The sequence below is a fragment of the Schistocerca gregaria genome, unplaced genomic scaffold (genome assembly GCF_023897955.1).
Source record: "Schistocerca gregaria isolate iqSchGreg1 unplaced genomic scaffold, iqSchGreg1.2 ptg000304l, whole genome shotgun sequence".
NCBI lineage: Eukaryota > Metazoa > Arthropoda > Insecta > Orthoptera > Acrididae > Schistocerca > Schistocerca gregaria.
Genome location: NW_026061786.1, coordinates 1,209,419 through 1,230,193, shown reverse-complemented (window position 1 = coordinate 1,230,193; position 20,775 = coordinate 1,209,419). Strand labels below are relative to the sequence as shown.

At 37.8% G+C, this 20,775-nt stretch overlaps 1 protein-coding gene across 1 annotated transcript in view; it reads right to left on the bottom strand.

Annotated features, from left to right (window-relative positions):
• Positions 1-1,799: 1,799 nt before the first annotated feature.
• LOC126305260 (mitochondrial import inner membrane translocase subunit TIM50-C-like) overlaps positions 1,800-20,775 on the bottom strand; it is a 49,872-nt gene continuing 30,896 nt past the window's right edge. Inside the window, exons 5-9 of the mRNA XM_049992030.1 lie at positions 16,452-16,559; positions 16,226-16,357; positions 14,004-14,127; positions 13,816-13,919; positions 1,800-2,226 (exon numbers count right to left, since the gene is read on the bottom strand). Coding sequence (XP_049847987.1) covers positions 2,128-2,226; positions 13,816-13,919; positions 14,004-14,127; positions 16,226-16,357; positions 16,452-16,559 — 567 coding nt within the window. The 3' untranslated portion in view covers positions 1,800-2,127. The remainder of the gene's footprint in view (positions 2,227-13,815; positions 13,920-14,003; positions 14,128-16,225; positions 16,358-16,451; positions 16,560-20,775) is intronic.

Genomic DNA, 20,775 nt, shown 5'->3' with positions numbered 1-20,775 from the left:
GGATACCTTTGGTATGGGCGACACCCACTCATTCGTTTGTATTGTCCAGAACATCAATTCGTTAGGTGTGAAACCTGCTGAAGAATGTGGAAGGTTATTGACAACTTGCATGAAAGGAGTTACGTATTCTACCCATCGGGTGTGTTTGTGAGGTGTGTATGTCCTAACAAACTGGTTGTATTTCCTTACAGACTCTTTCTACTGAGCTCTCTTCTGGATGAAAAAGGCTTATTAATACATGCTGTCATGTAAACACTGGCCTTTTATGTCAGCATGACTACCACCAAATTATCAATTATGGTGAATGGGCATAAGCAAAGGATGTATACCGGCAACGCAATATCTTGTTGCAGAGCATGTTCATGACAACTGTGACCTCGGTGCCTGTTTCACCACACGTGCCATCTGGATTCTTCCCCCAGACATCAGTTTCTCAGAACTCTGCAGGTGGGAACTAGCACAACGTGTCCTTGGTTCTCGCCAGCCACCTGGCCTTAATTTATGTTAGTTTCTTCTGTCTCAGCATTTCTTCAAAGTAACTGCTCTTTTCTTCATTCTGTTTTAGTTTTCTACATCTTTCATTATATTTCTCTTCTATTTTTTACCACCCGCTGCCACCACTGTTATGTTCAATCCACTTAGCATTTCACTATTATTAAATCATGCATGATGTTTAAACAGTAACCTTTGTCTTGCATATTATCCTGTCTTCCATCTCCAAGCTCTCAGGTTTTCAAATCTTATTCGATGCAGTCCCCAACAATCAGGGTTTCCTTCTCATCCCATGCAGTAAGTCTCCCCTCACCTGCGGTTCTGGGTGACTTTCCCAAAGTCTACCACTTTTCCTATACCTCTCCAGTCATTTTCCTTCATCTCTCTTCCTTCCTCTTCAATCCTTTTGCCTGAAGGAGCCACTGGCTCTGAAAGCTTGCTTAATTACAACCTTTTATGTGTGTGTTCTGCCGCCACTTGAGGAGTAGATTTTTTTATCGATCTATCCATTTAAATTATACCATGGAAATTGTATCAAAAGGAAAGAAGCATCACTTTCCTTTTTATACTAACCAGTTACAACTGTCAAGACACAATAGTGAAGGACACACGGAGGTTATAAGATAATTCCCTGACAACACTTAACATAAAGCAATGACTTCAAATTCAAGTTTGTTTCAGTAAATGATGGATGACAGTTTTCAAAAATGCCAGCCACTTGCTCTGGTTACATTATAAGTGGTAGAAAATCATCTAAATAGCTTCAGACATAGGAACCCCAAATGTACACCAAAGAGAAGTAAAAAAAGATCAATGACAGCAAAGGCCCCATTTTTTTCATATCTACAGATGTACCTCATAATCTTCTGTTTTTATCTATGTTACTCACAGTTTCCAATCTTGCAGTTCGTAAGTAAACACTTTCATTCAGTCTGTACCACAGGAAAAAAATAATGATGCTAAAGTTCTATTTATACTGGCTTTTATATTTTGTTCTGTGTTCATTTTTTTTCATTTTTAATTTAATTTGAATATACCAAGTTGCACATAAAAACTGAAAAAAAACAAAACTGCCATCACTAACATGAGACCCCCCCCCCCCCCAAAAAAAAAAAAAAAAAAAAAAACTTTGGTCTATGTGGTGACACCAGTAAGACAATTTTTCTCTAATTACTTTTTATGTTATTCCTTAGCACAATAAAGGCTATGCTAAGTCAACATATTGCAAGAACCTGCAACTTCTTAATAATGTCTACAATCAACGGCTTTATTTCATTAAAGTTAGGTTAAAAATAACAAAATAAAAATTGAAGTTTTATAATATGTATTACTACATACTATAACAGAGTAGGGAACTTGACTACATAATGTCTGCACTGCTCTGAAAGAACATATCAGAATTAACTGTACATAATCAGTCTAGAAACTTACACAAAAAGTTCCTGGAGAAAATACAAGGGCACACAATTGGAGGTAAGTGGTCAGAACACAGTTCCACATACATACATGCATGCAACAAAAATAACTATCATCTACTCTCCAATTTATATAATAGCTGTAAAATATACCACTCTTCAAAAAAAAAAAAAAAAAAAAAGTCCATAACAGAAATTTCAGTTGACACGAACAATTACATCACAGCCTTCGTTGTTGTACAAGGCTTGAGACCCAGTTCTTTGTCAAAGCACTGTTACGATTTCTCTCTTCTTGTTTCTTCTGTTCTTCCATTTGTTCCTGGAACAGAATGGAAGCAGTAACAATTATAACATATTCTAGTAAAATAAAAATCAGTAAAATCAATAAAATGTGTTTGCACTGAAATATTTCATCTGCCAGTAATTTTGTTTCATCAGAAGTGGACAGAATACAAAAGATACATAATAAAATCCAAAAATGTTCTCTGACTTGGTTTGTTTGTAGCTGAATGACCATTAAAGGCATACAATAATTCATTAAAAGCAACATCATTACAGGAAAATAAAAAAGTTACAACTAAGTTTTAACAGCCTACATGCTTCTGAATCTGCTTAGTGTATTCATCTCTTGGTCTCCCTCTACGATTTTTACCCTCCACCCTGCCCTCCAGTACCAAATTGGTGATCCCTTGATGCCTCAGAACATGTCCTACCAACCGATCCCTTCTTCTAGTCAAGTTGTGCCACAAACTCCTCTTCTCCCCAATTCTATTCAATACCTCCTCATTTGTTATGCAATCTACCCATCTAATCTTCAGCATCCTTCTGTAGCACCACATTTCGAAAGCTTCTATTCTCTTCTTGTCTAAACTATTTATCGTCCATTCTTCACTTCCATACATGGCTGCACTCCATACAAATACTTTCAGAAACAACTTCCTGACACTTAAATCTATACGCGATGTGAACAAATTTCTCTTCTTCAGAAACGCTTTCCTTGCCATTGGCAGTCTACATTTTATATCCTCTCTACTTCGACCATTATCAGTTATTTCGCTCCCCAAATAACAAAACTCCTTTACTACTTTAAGTGTCTCATTTCCTAAACTAATTCCCTCAGCATCATCTGATTTAATTCGACTACATTCCATTATCCTCGTTTTGCTTTTGTTGATGTTCATCTTATACCCTCCTTTCAAGATACTGTCCATTCCGTTCAACTGCTCTTCCAAGTTCTTTGCTGTCTCTGTGATAGAATTACAATGTCATCAGCAAACCTCAAAGTTCTTATTTCTTCTCCATGGATTTTAATACATACTCCGAACTTGTCTTTTGTTTCCTTTACTGCTTGCTCAATATACAGATTGAATAGCATCGGGGAGGGGCTACAACCCGGTCTCACTCCTTTCCGAACCACTGCTTCCTTTCATGCCCCTTGACTCTTATAACTGCCATCTGGTTTCTGTATAAATTGTAAATAGCCTTTCGCTCCCTGTATTTTACCCCTGCCACCTTGAGAATTTGAAAGAGAGTTTTCCAGTCAACATTATCTAAAGCTTTCTCTAAGTCTACAAATGCTAGAAACATAGGTTTGCCTTTCCTTAATCTTTCCTCTAAGATAAGTCATAGGGTCAATATTGCCTCACGTGTTCCAACATTTCTACGGAATCCAAACTGATCTTCCCCGAGGCCAGCTTCTACCAGTTTTTTTATACGTCTGTAAAGAATTCGTGTTAGTATTTTGCAGCCGTGACTTATTAAACTGATAGTTCGGTAATTTTCACATCTGTCAACACCTGCTTTTTTTGGGATTGGAATTACTACATTCTTCTTGAAGTCTGAGGGTACTTCGCCTGTCTCATTCATCTTATCACCAGATGGTAGTTTCGTTGGGCCTGGCTCTCCCAAGGTTGTCAGTAGTTCTAATGGAATATTGTCTACTCCTGGGGCCTTGTTTCGACTTAGGTCTTTCAGTGCTCTGTCAAACGCTTCAAGCAGTATCGTATCTCCCATTTCATCTTCATCTACCTCCTCTTCTATTTCCATAATATTGTCCTCAAGAACATTGCCCCTGTATAGACCCTCTATATACTCCTTCCACCTTTCTGCTTTCCCTTCTTTGCTTAGAACTGGGTTTCCATCTGAGCTCTTGTGAGTGAAGTTTTCCAACTTTGCACTTGGAAAATGTGGGAAACACTGAAATGCTTGAGATGTGGCATTGGCAAATCCAAGAAAGACCTCAAGAAGTGGGGCTGTCTGGAAGACCAATTGGAAAATTGAGAAAGGAGAATATAAACTACCTTACATTTCAATCTGCCAGGTGTGCTCTGCCTGATGAACATTTCAAAATATGAATCAAGCCACTGAGTAGACTGATGGTCATTTCCCAATTGACGCTCTGTTAATTATATTCCTTATGTAACATATATTTTATCTTTGTAGCCATGACCAGCACTGACTCAAAATAATAACAAAGGGGCATGACACACAGAAAATGAGGCTGATCCAAAATAATCCCATTGATGCAGTTGCATGTACAAGATTTGTTGTTTGATATTGAGCTCTACTAGTCCTTTATTTCATACTAATCATTGCTGGTACTGTTTGCACAGCAGAAACATACTATTGTGCAAGGGCATTTTGCATGTGTTTTGTGATACATCCACAAACATATTTATGTACTTACACAGCTTTTGTTTTGCAGTACAAAACTGGTTGGAGATTCAAGAAGCGCCCTGGTGTTGACCAGTTTCTGGAACAAGTGTCTTTCCCACTCTTTGAAGTAGTAATTTTTACAGCAGAACAGGGAAGGTTTGTAAATCACACATGGTTGAAGTATTTTGCTTGTCATATATTTTCTATATTTTTAATTTGTGAAATTTTCTTGTTAATTTCTGTTTTTCAGACTGTTTTTCCAATATTGGATGCACTAGATCCTAATGGATACATCATGTATCGACTAGTGAGGAATGCTACCCATTTTGTAGATGGACACCATGTAAAGAATCTGGACTGTTTGAACAGGGATCTTAGTAAGGTTAGAGCACATCATCAATATTGCCTGGAAGTGCAAAATAACCAATTGTATGTTCATAAACTGTAGATCTGATTGTTTACTAGAGATTGATGATACTGTACTAATTTTTTAACCATTCTCCTTAATGATTATCTGTTGTGTGTTGTTGTTCTCTCATATATTATTAATACCATAACTTTAGTAGTTCTAATTGCTTCTTGCTTCATTTTGGATACAACCTTCTGTTTTAGTGCTTTATTTGATGTGGTTCTTTTCTCGTACAGCTCCTTATTTCTGCCAGCTAAGTTAGTTGCTACAGTGCTACAGATGTAACATATTATGCTGCACTTTGCACATCTCTGGTTCAGATATTAGTTTTTCCATTCTTAAGTGGTTGTACTACAGCTCCCTTGGACTGCACCAAGTAGGCACTGAGATGATACCTTGGCTGATTCTGCTTGTATGATTTAAACAGATACCTAGACATTTTTTTCTTTAGCAACTTCATGTACACATTTAGCACCTCTTTTCCAGTTATTCATCATTTAATTAGGCAATTTATTATTTCTTAAGGGGTTTGCTGGGACAGTAATGAATCCAGTGGTTGCTTGTCTTTATTCACTAGCTGTAAGAAGAATGAGAGCTAGGAAAACTTGAGGTAGAGGAGAGGAGAGAGAACATTGAAAACATTATGGAGGGTAACACGAGAGGACAACAGCTTTGTTGACCACATTATTTCCCTTAATCCTGCGTTTCAGTCTATTTATTCACACATGCATCTCCATACATTTCCATCATGAAGAAGGATCTTTAGGTGTGTACGAAAATTCAGACACATCTATAAAATGGCAAGAGTCATCAGTGGTTATATTTGTAAAAGAGGGTAGGTAATATAAACTGCTGCTGTGTGGTGGCATAACATGTTAAAGCTTAGGTTTTTTATTAGTTGTTGTCATGATTGCAGTTGTAATCGTTAACAGGTTTTATAACTAGTCCAGGCTTCTTACATCTTACATTATACCACGATGTTCCTCAGTTCATTCCATTAGATTCTGTGTGAAATTTCTAGCCACTTACTCCTAGTTTTTCCTCTTACTTTTGACATTCTGCTTATTGGAACATAGTGATTTTCAGCTCTTATGGTATTCTCAGAGTCTTCTAATTTTGTCTCCAATGGTTTGCTCATAAAGTAATTTCGGTTTCCATGGGAGGAATGCCGTGAAGTATACAATTTGCTACCATTCATGAATTATATGCATTGGTTCTGTTCATGGAAAAGGAGGGTAGGGGCAGAATGATGTTCAAGCTGTTTTGAAACTTAAAGGTGGCTTTGAACCTTGTTAAGTAAGAGTTCATATTATTTTACTCAACCACCTTGCTTTACTATAGATGGAGTCACAAATGATGGCAGTCGACTTTAGGTTTGTTCTGTGTACTTAGGTTAGTGCTCTGAGCACTCTGACTTGGAATTGTTCTTGCTGAAGAAGATTGCTTATGTTGTATGTTGCCCTTTGCTAGCGACACATCTGCGTAATTGCAGGCTTAAGTATTGTCATTTCCATTTTGCAATAAAACTTATTAATATGATTTGTTTGAATGTTTGTCTAGGAAACCAAGTACGCAGGTTTCCTAGACACCACACATAAAATGAGCCAGAATGTTTCCATTGATCTAAGTTTGAATCCTGATGGTGCCATGCCCATAGCAATCACAGTTGATCATATTGCTGGGTCAACATGTGAACACATTGGGGTGGTCATCTGCTGTAGAGCTTCATGTTCCACACTGTACGATGAATTGTGTGCTCCAAAACACTTGTGCAAGCACCAGCATCGCCCTCTTTCGGCAGAGATGTCACGGATCAGCATCTATCCTATTTTACAGAGCAGACAAGCCTCTGAACCCAAAATTCTGTGAAGAGTCATGAAATCCAACCCTTCAGCACCTAGTGGTAGTTTTTTTGTCCTTCTACCTCTTTCCTTAGATGCTCATGACAGTAGCACGTGAAAACTGGACCAACCTCCCAATTTTCGAGATACTCATTCACTGGCTCTGCATTAGAATAAACTGCTCTTTGCCGAAGTTGTTTATCTCAATGGATTTCCCCATTTGCAGACCACATCTTCACTAGGGTGACTTCTTTACACACTTTTGTTACCATGTCATGTGCCTGTATCGCCACTAGGCGGTATACAATGTCAAGGTGGGCGGCGGTCATAATGTTTTGGCTTATGAGTGTAAGTCACAGGCTTCTGTCATTTTTGCTTTCTTGCAGGATCTTTACTGATATCATATTTTTTTGCTTGTTTTAAAAGGCAAACATCCATTTCTTTTACTTCTTAATCAATGATGCACAGTTTGGACTGACAAATGAATTAATTTCAGACAGATGTCACATTTGTATTGTTATATCATGCAATAAACACAAAAAGTTCTCTATGAAATATGGCCATGATGTCATCAAACATTGTACCATAATGGCAAAGGCACACGGGTGTAGGTGAGACACTTCAGTCCAATTAGTCTTGGCTTGAACATCACAGAGATTTCAACCATTTATGAAGATATCACAGGTCCATGTGTAAACCACCAACCTTTTCTATTGTAATTTTAATAAGACTGATGCCACTGCTGTAAACTACAACATATATTAATGACTAGATCACAAGAGTTATAGTCAGTTTATAGAGCAGTATCAGACAGGAAAACAAGCCACAGTACAGAGCATCGTTTTCAAATTTTGTGTTCCATGACGGTTGGAACTTTAATAGTGACAACACTGCATAGAGGTGCAATCAAGTGATGTCTCTTGCATCACATGTTAGCTACATAAACCTACGCAGTGAATAAACACCGCCATACCACAGCAAGCAAAGTTACAAGTACACAGCCTAGTATAACAAATGGTATGATTACTGCTATCACAATTTTTTCTGAAACAAGAATGCAATTTGATAAATACCGGATGTGCCAGATGATGGGCAGGACGAAACTGGTATCAAGTCTCCAAGACGTTTTGTCAGGGGGGGGGGGGGGGGGGGGGGGCTGGTATTACTTTACAGAATAGTGGCAAAAGTGGGTAAAAGCTTTCAATAAGGAACGGCATTCACCTTCCTGGTCGTTCCTGTGATAGTGAAAAAGAAGTGTGTGTTCTTATCACATTACTGGACAGTGATAACAATGAACAAGTCATGAGTTGTCCTGAGATACAGAATTAGTGCATAGAAGTGTTCTGCACATTCTGTAGGAATGACTGGGTATGAGAAAAATGCCTCATGATGGTTTCCGCGTGATCAAATGAACGGCATCAGGCACATACAGTGCAAGCTTCCGATTTCAACATCAAAGGCAATGGCTATACACAATTTTGTGACTATTGTGATGGACAGCAAAATTTCAAAACATGTATCTATGGAGTCATTCCATGTCAAATCAACACACCTATTTTACCTCACCCTCTTAGATTTTGCTGAAAGTTGGTTTACTTAAAGTGGGCACTGAGACTAAGAAAAATACCAAATTTCAATTTTTTATCTCAAACCATTCCTGAAATATGGTTATGTAAACATTTCAAAAAAATGGTTCTGAGCACTAAGGGACTAAACATCTATGGTCATCAGTCCCCTAGAACTTAGAACTACTTAAACCTAACTAACCTAAGGACATCACATAACACCCCATCACGAAGCAGAGAAATGTAAACTTTTCAAAAACCAGCCAAAAATGTGTTAACGGACTTTTTTTAAATTGTCCTAGGAGCTGACCTAATTGAGCTAGAGAACTGGGAAAGGTGTCATTTTGCAGCATTTTGCATGCTCTTTCCAGGGATATACAACAAAACATAGTTTCTAATTAATAACCTTTTTCAAAATACTAATTAATATTTTGGTTTAATTTTAATTTTTTTACAAAAAGTACATAATTGAAAATTTTCAAAATATTTCCATAATTACTTCATACTATTGTAAATCGCATGGCAAAATATAAAATCTGAGACGATGGGTTCATTCTTTAAAAAAATTATTTCGGACTCTTGTTTTTCACTAACGGCCCTAGTTTGACCAAATTGACCTTTAAAAAACACGATTTTCTTTAAAATGTATTGAAAGGTAAGTAAAAAAAGTATTAGAAATATCAAAACATCACCTTATTAAACCAAACTAATCAGCATATTTTATAATTAAGTTGATTACTTATTTTAATTTCATACAACTTCACTAACAGTATATTAACCGATATAACAAAAACAAGAAATTGAGCATTTAACTACAAACTGAAATAAAGTATGAATAAGTACAAGTAATTTCATAGTAGTTCTGGTCCATGATGTTTGAAATGGAACTATTAAACAAATTAAATACGTAAAGCTTGTTTTTGAGTAACAGGTATTTGTACATAGCTAAATTTAACACAATAGGTACTAACAATAATTTTGAAACAACTTTCTATAAAATATACATTAACACTAACCTGAGACAAAAATTACGTTTTGAGTTGAAAGCAGTTTCTCAATAAATTGTCTTGGAACTTCACATATTACATTTTAATAACGCTGACTGGGTTTGGTTTACATTACTTTCATTAAGAATGTATGTTCTCCCTGTCGGAGTAAATGGATTCACTTGTGTGAGAATATCCACAACTGACACACACACAGGACATCTGCATGTGCAGGATAAGAGAATGACTTAGCTGGTCCACATGGATGAAGAAAAGTTATTTTCACTTCATCAAGTTCTTCATTTTTTTTCTAAAATGTACCCAAGCCACCAGTTTCTTCCATATACAGTGGTGACATAGCCTGATACATCTTGTAACTTCAGTTTGTCTGATGATGTAGTTACTTCCCTCTCCCAACTCTGCATATCACCTGAGAAGTATTTGACTATTAATTTTGATGTAGTGTTGGGAATGAAAGCGTGAAATTACTGTGTTCCTTTGATTGTCAGTGCTCTCTCCAAGTCGGCTTTTTAAGAATATTTCTAAAGCAGCGTATTCTTCTTGAGTGGAATATGCAAAATCAACATTTGTAATATTATCTACTGCCCACTCAAATAGATCTCGTGCAGTTTGGATCTGATTTTGGTATGGCTTTTGCAAACTTGCACGAGCTGCCAGTCTCTTTACTGAACCCCCTACTCCATCACAAGGCCTTTTCCCATGTGCTGTGGCTGAGAAGTGCCACTCAGCTTTTATGTTGAAGTCTTCCTCATGAAGCCAAAGGTTCAGGAAGTTTTTCTTATTTTTATACTGAGTGGCAGAACCATCAGAATAATAGTATATCTTTTTTGGAATCTTTTGAAATGTATTTGTTAGATATGAAATTAGCTTCTTTTGAAAAGTGTAAACTGCAGTTGTATTGTGCTCCAGGCAATCAGAAACAATGACAAAGCTCATATGCTCAATTTTGCCTTCCTGTTTGTAATATATAACAAAAGGATGAATGGTAATCTGTTGTCTTGTCCAGTGGAAACTCTGAGCTTCATCCTCTAGAACTATACTATAATTTTCTGAAAAATCACATATGACAAAAAATTCAGATTCCATAAGGTTTTCTCTTGTGAAGTTAAGGAATGTTCGTTGTTGCTTGGCAATTAAGTCATGCTGAATCAAAGTCAACATCTTACTACAAAATAAATCTATGAATTCTTCAGAAGTTGGTATACTTATAGTAAGTGCTGAAACTAAGAAAAATACCAAATTTCAATTTTTTACCTCAAACCATTCCTGAAATATGGTCATGTAAACTTTTCAAAAACTGGCCAAAAATGAGTGAACGGATTTTTTTTAAATTGCCCTGGGAGCTGCCCTAATTGAGCTAGAGAACTGGGAAAGGTGTCATTTTGCAGCATTTTGCATGCTCTTTCCAGTGGGTGTGATGGACAAAAAACATAGCTTCTAATTAATAACCTTTTTCAAAATGGTAATTAATATTTTGATTTAATTTTTTTACAAAAAGTACATAATTGAAAATTATCCATAACTACTTCATACTGTTGTAAATCACATGGTAAAATATAAATGTGGGTTCATTATTAAAAAAAAAAAATTATTTCGGACTCTTGTTTTTCACTAACGGCCCTAGTTTGACCAAACTGACCTTTAAGGTAGCAAGTCAGTAGAGGACCGTATACATAGGGCTTCATGTCTGTACAATAATTCAGAGACTGCAGCCATTGTTCAGATGATGTAGTCTGCATTGTTACCTTCTAAGGCTTTGTGTGCATACAGCATTATTGTGCACTGTGGTTTTAGTGCAAATTAATTGTTGCCTTTGTGTTGACCAGTCTGTATCTATTATATTTAATTGTTCATTTTCAAGTAAATCTATACATTGAAGTACAGTTTATAAGTGGTTTTTGTATAAATATGGAACGAAGTAAAAAGTGCAGTGCTGTAAGAGTGCAGTGTTGTAATCCATTGAAGAAGTCAAATCATTTTATTAGAGACAGAAAAAAAATGAGAAATGTCACAACATGGATGCCGAAATTATTTCCTCAAATACCAAGTGATGCCAAGATTTGTGATAAATGTAGGTAAGATGTAACCAAACTGAAAAATACAATACAGCCCATCAGTGATGAAAGTGTTGAAGAAGAATCTTCTGGGTCAGAGATAATCATCCGAGACCAAGACCCTGACTTCACTCCAACTTCAGTAGCTGTTAAAACATTTAACACAACACTTCAAGAACTAGGTGAGTCCCCAACTGACAAGAGAAAACTAACATCTAGGCATTACGCCAAATCAAAAGTGAAGAAAATCTCATCAATGACACGTAAACTTTTTGTTGCTTCTGAAACTTCTTCATCAGATGCTGTTACTGATGAATCCATTCTTGAAAATCTTAAACGAAACTTTAAGAATTATATAAGTAGATAAAACAAACTAATGATTCTTACAAGTTTACCTGAAAAGTGGAGTGTCAGGAAAATAATGAGAGAATTTAATGCTCCTAATTACATTGTTCGGCAGTCCAAAAAAATTTTGAAAGAGAAATGATTCATGGAAGGTCAAACCCAAAACCAGGGAAGTGTTCACCAACAGAAACTGTCAAAACTGTACATTCCTTTGATGAAAATGATGAAGTTAGCAGGGCAATGCCAGGTATTAAAGATTGTGTGACTATTACAGAAACAAGTGAAAATAAAACAAAAATATCAAAAATACTTATTTTGTGTAACCTTAAAGAAGCTTACAAGCATTTTAAAGACAAGTTTCCTAACATAAAATAGGTTTCTCTAAATTTGCTGAGTTGAGACCAAAACATTGTGTATTAGCTGGCCGGAGTGGTGCATGCGCACGCACACGCATGAGCGCACATGCACACACTGTCTGCTTATCCACAACTCACCAAAACATTTCATGTTTTTTTGCCCATCACACTCACTGGAAAGATCATGCAAAATGACACCTTTCCCAGTTCTCTAGCTCAATTAGGGCAGCTCCTAGGGCAATTTAAAAAAAAGTCCGTTCACACATTTTTGGTCAGTTTTTGAAAAGTTTACATGACCATATTTCAGGAATGGTTTGAGGTAAAAAATTGAAATTTGGTATTTTCTTAGTTTCAGTACTCACTATAAGTATACCGACTTTCAGCAAAATCTAAGAGAGTGAGGTAAAATTTTTATTTAAAGTGTGTTGATTTGACATGGAATGACTATGTGGTATTAGTTATAAACAAGTAGTTGCCACTAAGTTTCAACCTTCATATCAACAATCAAGCCATCTTCTCCTTACTACCTGACACATTACATGGAATCAATATTAGCATGCCAGTGGCACCACCATCATTGGACACTGGAGGATGGGAAGACATCGCCTGAAGGCATAAGTTGTGGTAAACATTGAGGCAGACCAGTGGCAGAAAGTTTAAGCATATGAAACTACATGGTTCTTGTATAAGAAATTTTAGAGCACTATGACAGGGAGCATAATATGGTGACTGCCATCATGTTTCCCAAGCAAATGATCATGTACACATATCACTATGGCTAACCACTATCATCACAGAACATTCACTAAAATGGAAGTGTGCATAATTAAATGCTAATTATCATATTCTGCATAAATACAGAACACAGTTACTATATGGATGTGAACTACTATATGGATGTGAACAATGTTAATTACACCCCAAGTGGCTCTATCATAGAAAAGTTTTCAATTTCTTAATGTGGAGCTGTCCTAGCAAGTAACCTTTAATTTATGTAATGAACAATACATTTTGCTAATTAATACTAAGATGTACGAACCTGAAGTAGGTCACTAGCTGCATGTAAGTAGGTAATGGAAAGACAGATCATAGATCATGCCAGTAGATTAAATGCAAAAATAGTATGTCAAAACATTTGTTTGGAGAGTAGCCCTTATGGATCAAGGACATGGCCAGTAGGGGGCTCAGAATGGCAAAGACCACAGGCTTTTGAGACACGATACTAGGGAAGAGCCATAAAGATTTAATGAACAGAGAGAGTGAGAAAGACTTTAACAATACTAAATAAAAAAGATTTTTATGGAGGGTGAATAAGGAACTGAGGGACTAACTGGTTGGAGATGTATGTAGACATAAGCCCTTCACTGTGAAAATAATGAAAGGAAAAATATCTGGGAAGAATGCACAAAGCAGACAAATACACCAGTACATCAGGTAGATAAGACACGATCAGAAATTGACAACATACTATGAAGTGAATCATCTGTGGAGGATAAGGAAAAATTATGAACAAGAATTGCTGCTGACCAATCAAAAGGTTGGAAGTAAAAGAAGAAAGAAAATGAAATTGTGAAATATGTAAGTGAACTTTAAAATAGTTCTTTCCTATTCATGGCATACACCAGTAACAGAATACTACAAGAAAAATATCTTGTAAAAAGTAGTTCTATAATTACCAGAAGTTTCCTTTGATTTTCCTTGAACGCTTCTATTGGATCATCAAACTGATGGTAATAGTCTAGAACATCACGGACATCTTCTACCTTTGCTAGTGCAATAGCTGCAGTAGAAAACACAGTAATAAGCAAAACATAGTAACTCTGAAAATAATCACAACTTATCACCCCTAGTCATTAATACATACTTCGCAAGAAAGCTGCAAGATCCAGTAATGTTTTGTCATCATCATTTCCTTTCCACCTAGGCAAAATCAGTGTATTCCTTTTGTGAAACTTGACAGATTCACCATCCCAGTCAACCACAATCACCTGCAAAGAAAGAGGGGGAAAACAGTATTTTTTGAACTTGCAAAGATAATTTTCAAAATTTGGTAATTTAAAGAAACTTAGTGCAAAATGAAATAAGAACAAGAGTGGAACTTGTTATGCAGTTACAAGCAAAGACATTACACTATTACTAATGTCTGCTTCAAAGAGGAAAAGAAAAGATGGCATAGAGTTCAATACTGCAAATAAGATTTAATCTGGGATGCAATTTAAAAAAAACATTGGCTGGGTGAAAGGAAGAAAATAATACATCATGACACAATTACTTGTGTGCTTAAAAAAAGAAAAAAATGAAAATATTGACAGCAGCACACCTTGTAGATTACTTGTAGATAGCTAATATTAACTGTATTACAGTCCAATTCACAAACGATGGCAGTTCACACAGGTCGAGAAACAGGCAGGGCTCGCATTGTTTCCGGTTCTAAGGGTGACATTAGTGGCAAGCTCATACACGTGCTTCGCACCTGATGTCAGCTTATATCCTGAAAATTATGTCTCTCGCTTTTCTTGTGTAGAATTTGCCACTTACCACCACCACCACCATCAGCCATGACAAATCACAAAAGATGTAATAAAAATTCACTAAGCAACTCGCTGAGATCACACATAATGCTCACATTGCATACAACATTCACAACAGAGTGCTCAGAGCACTAACCTAAGTACAAAGAACAAGCCTAAAGTCGACTGCCATCATTTGTGACTCCAACTATAGTAAAGCAAGGTGGTTGAGTAAAATAATATGAACTCTTACTTAACAAGGTTCAAAGTCACCTTTAAGTTTCAAAACAGCTTGAACATCATTCTGCCCCTACCCTCCTTTTCCATGAACAGAACCAATGCATATAATTCATGAATGGTAGCAAATTGTATACTTCACGGCATTCCTCCCATGGAAACCGAAATTACTTTATGAGCAAACCATTGGAGACAAAATTAGAAGACTCTGAGAATACCATAAGAGCTGAAAATCACTATGTTCCAATAAGCAGAATGTCAAAAGTAAGAGGAAAAACTAGGAGTAAGTGGCTAGAAATTTCACACAGAATCTAATGGAATGAACTGAGGAACATCGTGGTATAATGTAAGATGTAAGAAGCCTGGACTAGTTATAAAACCTGTTAACGATTACAACTGCAATCATGACAACAACTAATAAAAAACCTAAGCTTTAACATGTTATGCCACCACACAGCAGCAGTTTATATTACCTACCCTCTTTTACAAATATAACCACTGATGACTCTTGCCATTTTATAGATGTGTCTGAATTTTCGTACACACCTAAAGATCCTTCTTCATGATGGAAATGTATGGAGATGCATGTGTGAATAAATAGACTGAAACGCAGGATTAAGGGAAATAATGTGGTCAACAAAGCTGTTGTCCTCTCGTGTTACCCTCCATAATGTTTTCAATGTTCTCTCTCCTCTCCTCTACCTCAAGTTTTCCTAGCTCTCATTCTTCTTACAGCTAGTGAATAAAGACAAGCAACCACTGGATTCATTACTGTCCCAGCAAACCCCTTAAGAAATAATAAATTGCCTAATTAAATGATGAATAACTGGAAAAGAGGTGCTAAATGTGTACATGAAGTTGCTAAAGAAAAAAATGTCTAGGTATCTGTTTAAATCATACAAGCAGAATCAGCCAAGGTATCATCTCAGTGCCTACTTGGTGCAGTCCAAGGGAGCTGTAGTACAACCACTTAAGAATGGAAAAACTAATATCTGAACCAGAGATGTGCAAAGTGCAGCATAATATGTTACATCTGTAGCACTGTAGCAACTAACTTAGCTGGCAGAAATAAGGAGCTGTACGAGAAAAGAACCACATCAAATAAAGCACTAAAACAGAAGGTTGTATCCAAAATGAAGCAAGAAGCAATTAGAACTACTAAAGTTATGGTATTAATAAGATATGAGAGAACAACAACACACAACAGATAATCATTAAGGAGAATGGTTAAAAAATTAGTACAGTATCATCAATCTCTAGTAAACAATCAGATCTACAGTTTATGAACATACAATTGGTTATTTTGCACTTCCAGGCAATATTGATGATGTGCTCTAACCTTACTAAGATCCCTGTTCAAACAGTCCAGATTCTTTACATGGTGTCCATCTACAAAATGGGTAGCATCCCTCACTAGTCGATACATGATGTATCCATTAGGATCTAGTGCATCCAATATTGGAAAAACAGTCTGAAAAACAGAAATTAACAAGAAAATTTCACAAATTAAAAATATAGAAAATATATGACAAGCAAAATACTTCAACCATGTGTGATTTACAAACCATTCCCTGTTCTGCTGTAAAAATTACTACTTCAAAGAGTGGGAAAGACACTTGTTCCAGAAACTGGTCAACACCAGGGCGCTTCTTGAATCTCCAACCAGTTTTGTACTGCAAAACAAAAGCTGTGTAAGTACATAAATATGTTTGTGGATGTATCACAAAACACATGCAAAATGCCCTTGCACAATAGTATGTTTCTGCTGTGCAAACAGTACCAGCAATGATTAGTATGAAATAAAGGACTAGTAGAGCTCAATATCAAACAACAAATCTTGTACATGCAACTGCATCAATGGGATTATTTTGGATCAGCCTCATTTTCTGTGTGTCATGCCCCTTTGTTATTATTTTGAGTCAGTGCTGGTCATGGCTACAAAGATAAAATATATGTTACATAAGGAATATAATTAACAGAGCGTCAATTGGGAAATGACCATCAGTCTACTCAGTGGCTTGATTCATATTTTGAAATGTTCATCAGGCAGAGCACACCTGGCAGATTGAAATGTAAGGTAGTTTATATTCTCCTTTCTCAATTTTCCAATTGGTCTTCCAGACAGCCCCACTTCTTGAGGTCTTTCTTGGATTTGCCAATGCCACATCTCAAGCATTTCAGTGTTTCCCACATTTTCCAAGTGCAAAGTTGGAAAACTTCACTCACAAGAGCTCAGATGGAAACCCAGTTCTAAGCAAAGAAGGGAAAGCAGAAAGGTGGAAGGAGTATATAGAGGGTCTATACAGGGGCAATGTTCTTGAGGACAATATTATGGAAATAGAAGAGGAGGTAGATGAAGATGAAATGGGAGATACGATACTGCTTGAAGCGTTTGACAGAGCACTGAAAGACCTAAGTCGAAACAAGGCCCCAGGAGTAGACAATATTCCATTAGAACTACTGACAACCTTGGGAGAGCCAGGCCCAACGAAACTACCATCTGGTGATAAGATGAATGAGACAGGCGAAGTACCCTCAGACTTCAAGAAGAATGTAGTAATTCCAATCCCAAAAAAAGCAGGTGTTGACAGATGTGAAAATTACCGAACTATCAGTTTAATAAGTCACGGCTGCAAAATACTAACACGAATTCTTTACAGACGTATAAAAAAACTGGTAGAAGCTGGCCTCGGGGAAGATCAGTTTGGATTCCGTAGAAATGTTGGAACACGTGAGGCAATATTGACCCTATGACTTATCTTAGAGGAAAGATTAAGGAAAGGCAAACCTATGTTTCTAGCATTTGTAGACTTAGAGAAAGCTTTAGATAATGTTGACTGGAAAACTCTCTTTCAAATTCTCAAGGTGGCAGGGGTAAAATACAGGGAGCGAAAGGCTATTTACAATTTATACAGAAACCAGATGGCAGTTATAAGAGTCAAGGGGCATGAAAGGAAGCAGTGGTTCGGAAAGGAGTGAGACCGGGTTGTAGCCCCTCCCCGATGCTATTCAATCTGTATATTGAGCAAGCAGTAAAGGAAACAAAAGACAAGTTCGGAGTATGTATTAAAATCCATGGAGAAGAAATAAGAACTTTGAGGTTTGCTGATGACATTGTAATTCTATCACAGAGACAGCAAAGAACTTGGAAGAGCAGTTGAACGGAATGGACAGTATCTTGAAAGGAGGGTATAAGATGAACATCAACAAAAGCAAAACGAGGATAATGGAATGTAGTCGAATTAAATCAGGTGATGCTGAGGGAATTAGTTTAGGAAATGAGACACTTAAAGTAGTAAAGGAGTTTTGTTATTTGGGGAGCAAAATAACTGATGATGGTCGAAGTAGAGAGGATATAAAATGTAGACTGCCAATGGCAAGGAAAGCGTTTTTGAAGAAGAGAAATTTGTTCACATCGAGTATAGATTTAAGTGTCAGGAAGTTGTTTCTGAAAGTATTTGTACGCAGTGCAGCCATGTATGGAAGTGAAGAAAGGACGATAAATAGTTTAGACAAGAAGAGAATAGAAGCTTTCGAAATGTGGTGCTACAGAAGAATGCTGAAGATTAGATGGGTAGATCGCGTAACTAATGAGGAGGTATTGAATAGAATTGGGGAGAAGAGGAGTTTGTGGCACAACTGTTGGTAGGACATGTTCTGAGGCATCAAGGGATCACCAATTTGGTACTGGAGGGCAGCGTGGAGGGTAAAAATCGTAGAGGGAGACCAAGAGATGAATACACTAAGCGGATTCGGAAGAATGTAGGCTGCAGTAGGTACTGGGAGATAAAGAAACTTGCACAGGATAGAGTAGCATGGAGAGCTGCATCAAACCAGTCTCAGGACTGAAGATCACAACAACAGGGGGATGCTTCTGTGTGGTCTCGGAGTAGGAACATTGTTGTTGGACGGGGAGGAATGTATTACTTGGGAGGTCTGTTTGTGGACAAGGTCTGCAGGATAGTTGCGGGAGAGGAAAGCACTGGTCAGGTTATTGGTGTAATTGTTAAGGGATTCATCACTGGAGCAGATATGTTTGCCATGAATACCTAGGCTGTAGGGAAGGAAGCGTTTGATGTGGAATGGACGGCAGCTATCAAAGTGAAAATACTGTTGTTTGTTTGTGGGTTTGATATGGACAGAGGTGTGGATGTGAGCTTCAACAAGATGAAGGTCAACATCCAGGAAGGTGGCTTGGGTTTTGGAGAAGGACCAGGTGAAATCCAGATTCGAAAAGGGGTTTATGTTATGAAGGAAATTAAGGAGTGTTTCTTCACCATCAGTCCACACCACGAAGATGTCATCTATAAACCTATACCAGGCCAGGGGAAGCAGCTGTTGGGTCTTCAGGAAAGCCTCCTCCATGCGGCCCATGAAGAGGTTGGCATAGGATGGAGCCATCCAGGTTCCCATGGCCATTCCCCTGATTTGTTTGTAGGTCTGGACTTCAAAAGTGAAGTGATTATGGGTGAGGATGAAGTTGGTAAGTGTGATAAGGAACGAGGATTTTGGAAGATCTTTGGGTGGGCATTGGGAGAGGTAGTGCTCAAGGGCAGAGACCATGGGTTTGTGGGATGTTTGTGTAAAGGGATGTAGCATCTATGGTGACAAAAAAAGGTTTCAGGTGGGAGAGGAGTTGGAATGGATTTGAGGCGTTCTAGGAAGTGGTTTGTGTCTTTGATGTATGATGGGAGTCTGCGGGTGATAGGTTGTAGGTGTTGGTCTACCAGAGTTGAGATACGTTCTGTTGGAGCTTTGAAGCCTGCTACAATGGGACGGCCACGAAGGTTCTCTTTGTAGATTTTGGGTAACAGGTAGAAGGTGGGGTACGTGGCTCAGGTGGACTGAGTAAGTCTATGGAAGCCGTTTTGAGGCCTTGTAAGGGACCTTCGATTTTTAGGATTTTCTACAGCTCAGTCTGGATGGAGGGAATGGGATCCTGGGTAACAGCTTGGTAGGTTGAGGTGTCGGAGAGTTGACGCAGTTCTTCTGCCACATACTCCACACGGTCAAGTACCACAGTTGTGGAGCCTTTGTCCGCCGGGAGGATGACAATAGAGCGGTCTGTTTTCAGCTCCTTAATGGCACGCGATTCAGCTGGGGTGATGTTGGGGGCTGTCGGGATGTTCTTCAATAAGGAATGGGAGGCAACACTGGATGTGAGGAATTCCTTAAATGTCTGCAAGGGATGGTTTTGGGGGAGGGGAGAAGGATCCCTTTGAGAAGGCGGTCGGAACTGTTCTAGACAAGGTTCAACACTGGGTCTGGTATTTGGGCACATGAACAGAGACAGACGAACTGTCTGCCTAGGAGATGTCCAATACCCAGTAGCAGAGCATGCCCTCCAGCATAATTCTAGGGACCTAGGAACCTGCTACATCATATGTGCCATTTGGCTTCTCCCACCCAACACCAGTCCCTCTGAACTGCGGAGATGGGAACTTGCACTCCAACACATCCTTTCATCCCACCATTCCCCTGGACTGAACCTACATTAAACAACCACACTCCTATTTACTCTTCAGTCTTCTCCTCTTTCCCTTTCCTCTTTAGCCATTCACGCATCTTTTCATCCTACAGAGTTGTGTTTATCTTTATACTATATACTTCTTTACTTCTGTATGCATCCTCTTTGGTTTGAAGCTGTCACAGTATTTACAGTAGAGTATCTTTGGCTTTCCTCTGACAACCATGCCTCCATCCTTGCTACCCTCCCTGTTTTCCTTTCCCTGTTGCTTCATAACCTGGGTTGTGAGTAACTAAATCCACTCTCCCTTCTTCCCTTTCTCTCCCCTCTCTCCTCCCTGATGAAGGAACATTTATTCCAAAAGCTAGGAACGTAAATTTTCGGTTGTTTTTTGTGTATCTATCGGCTGTACTGAGCTAAGT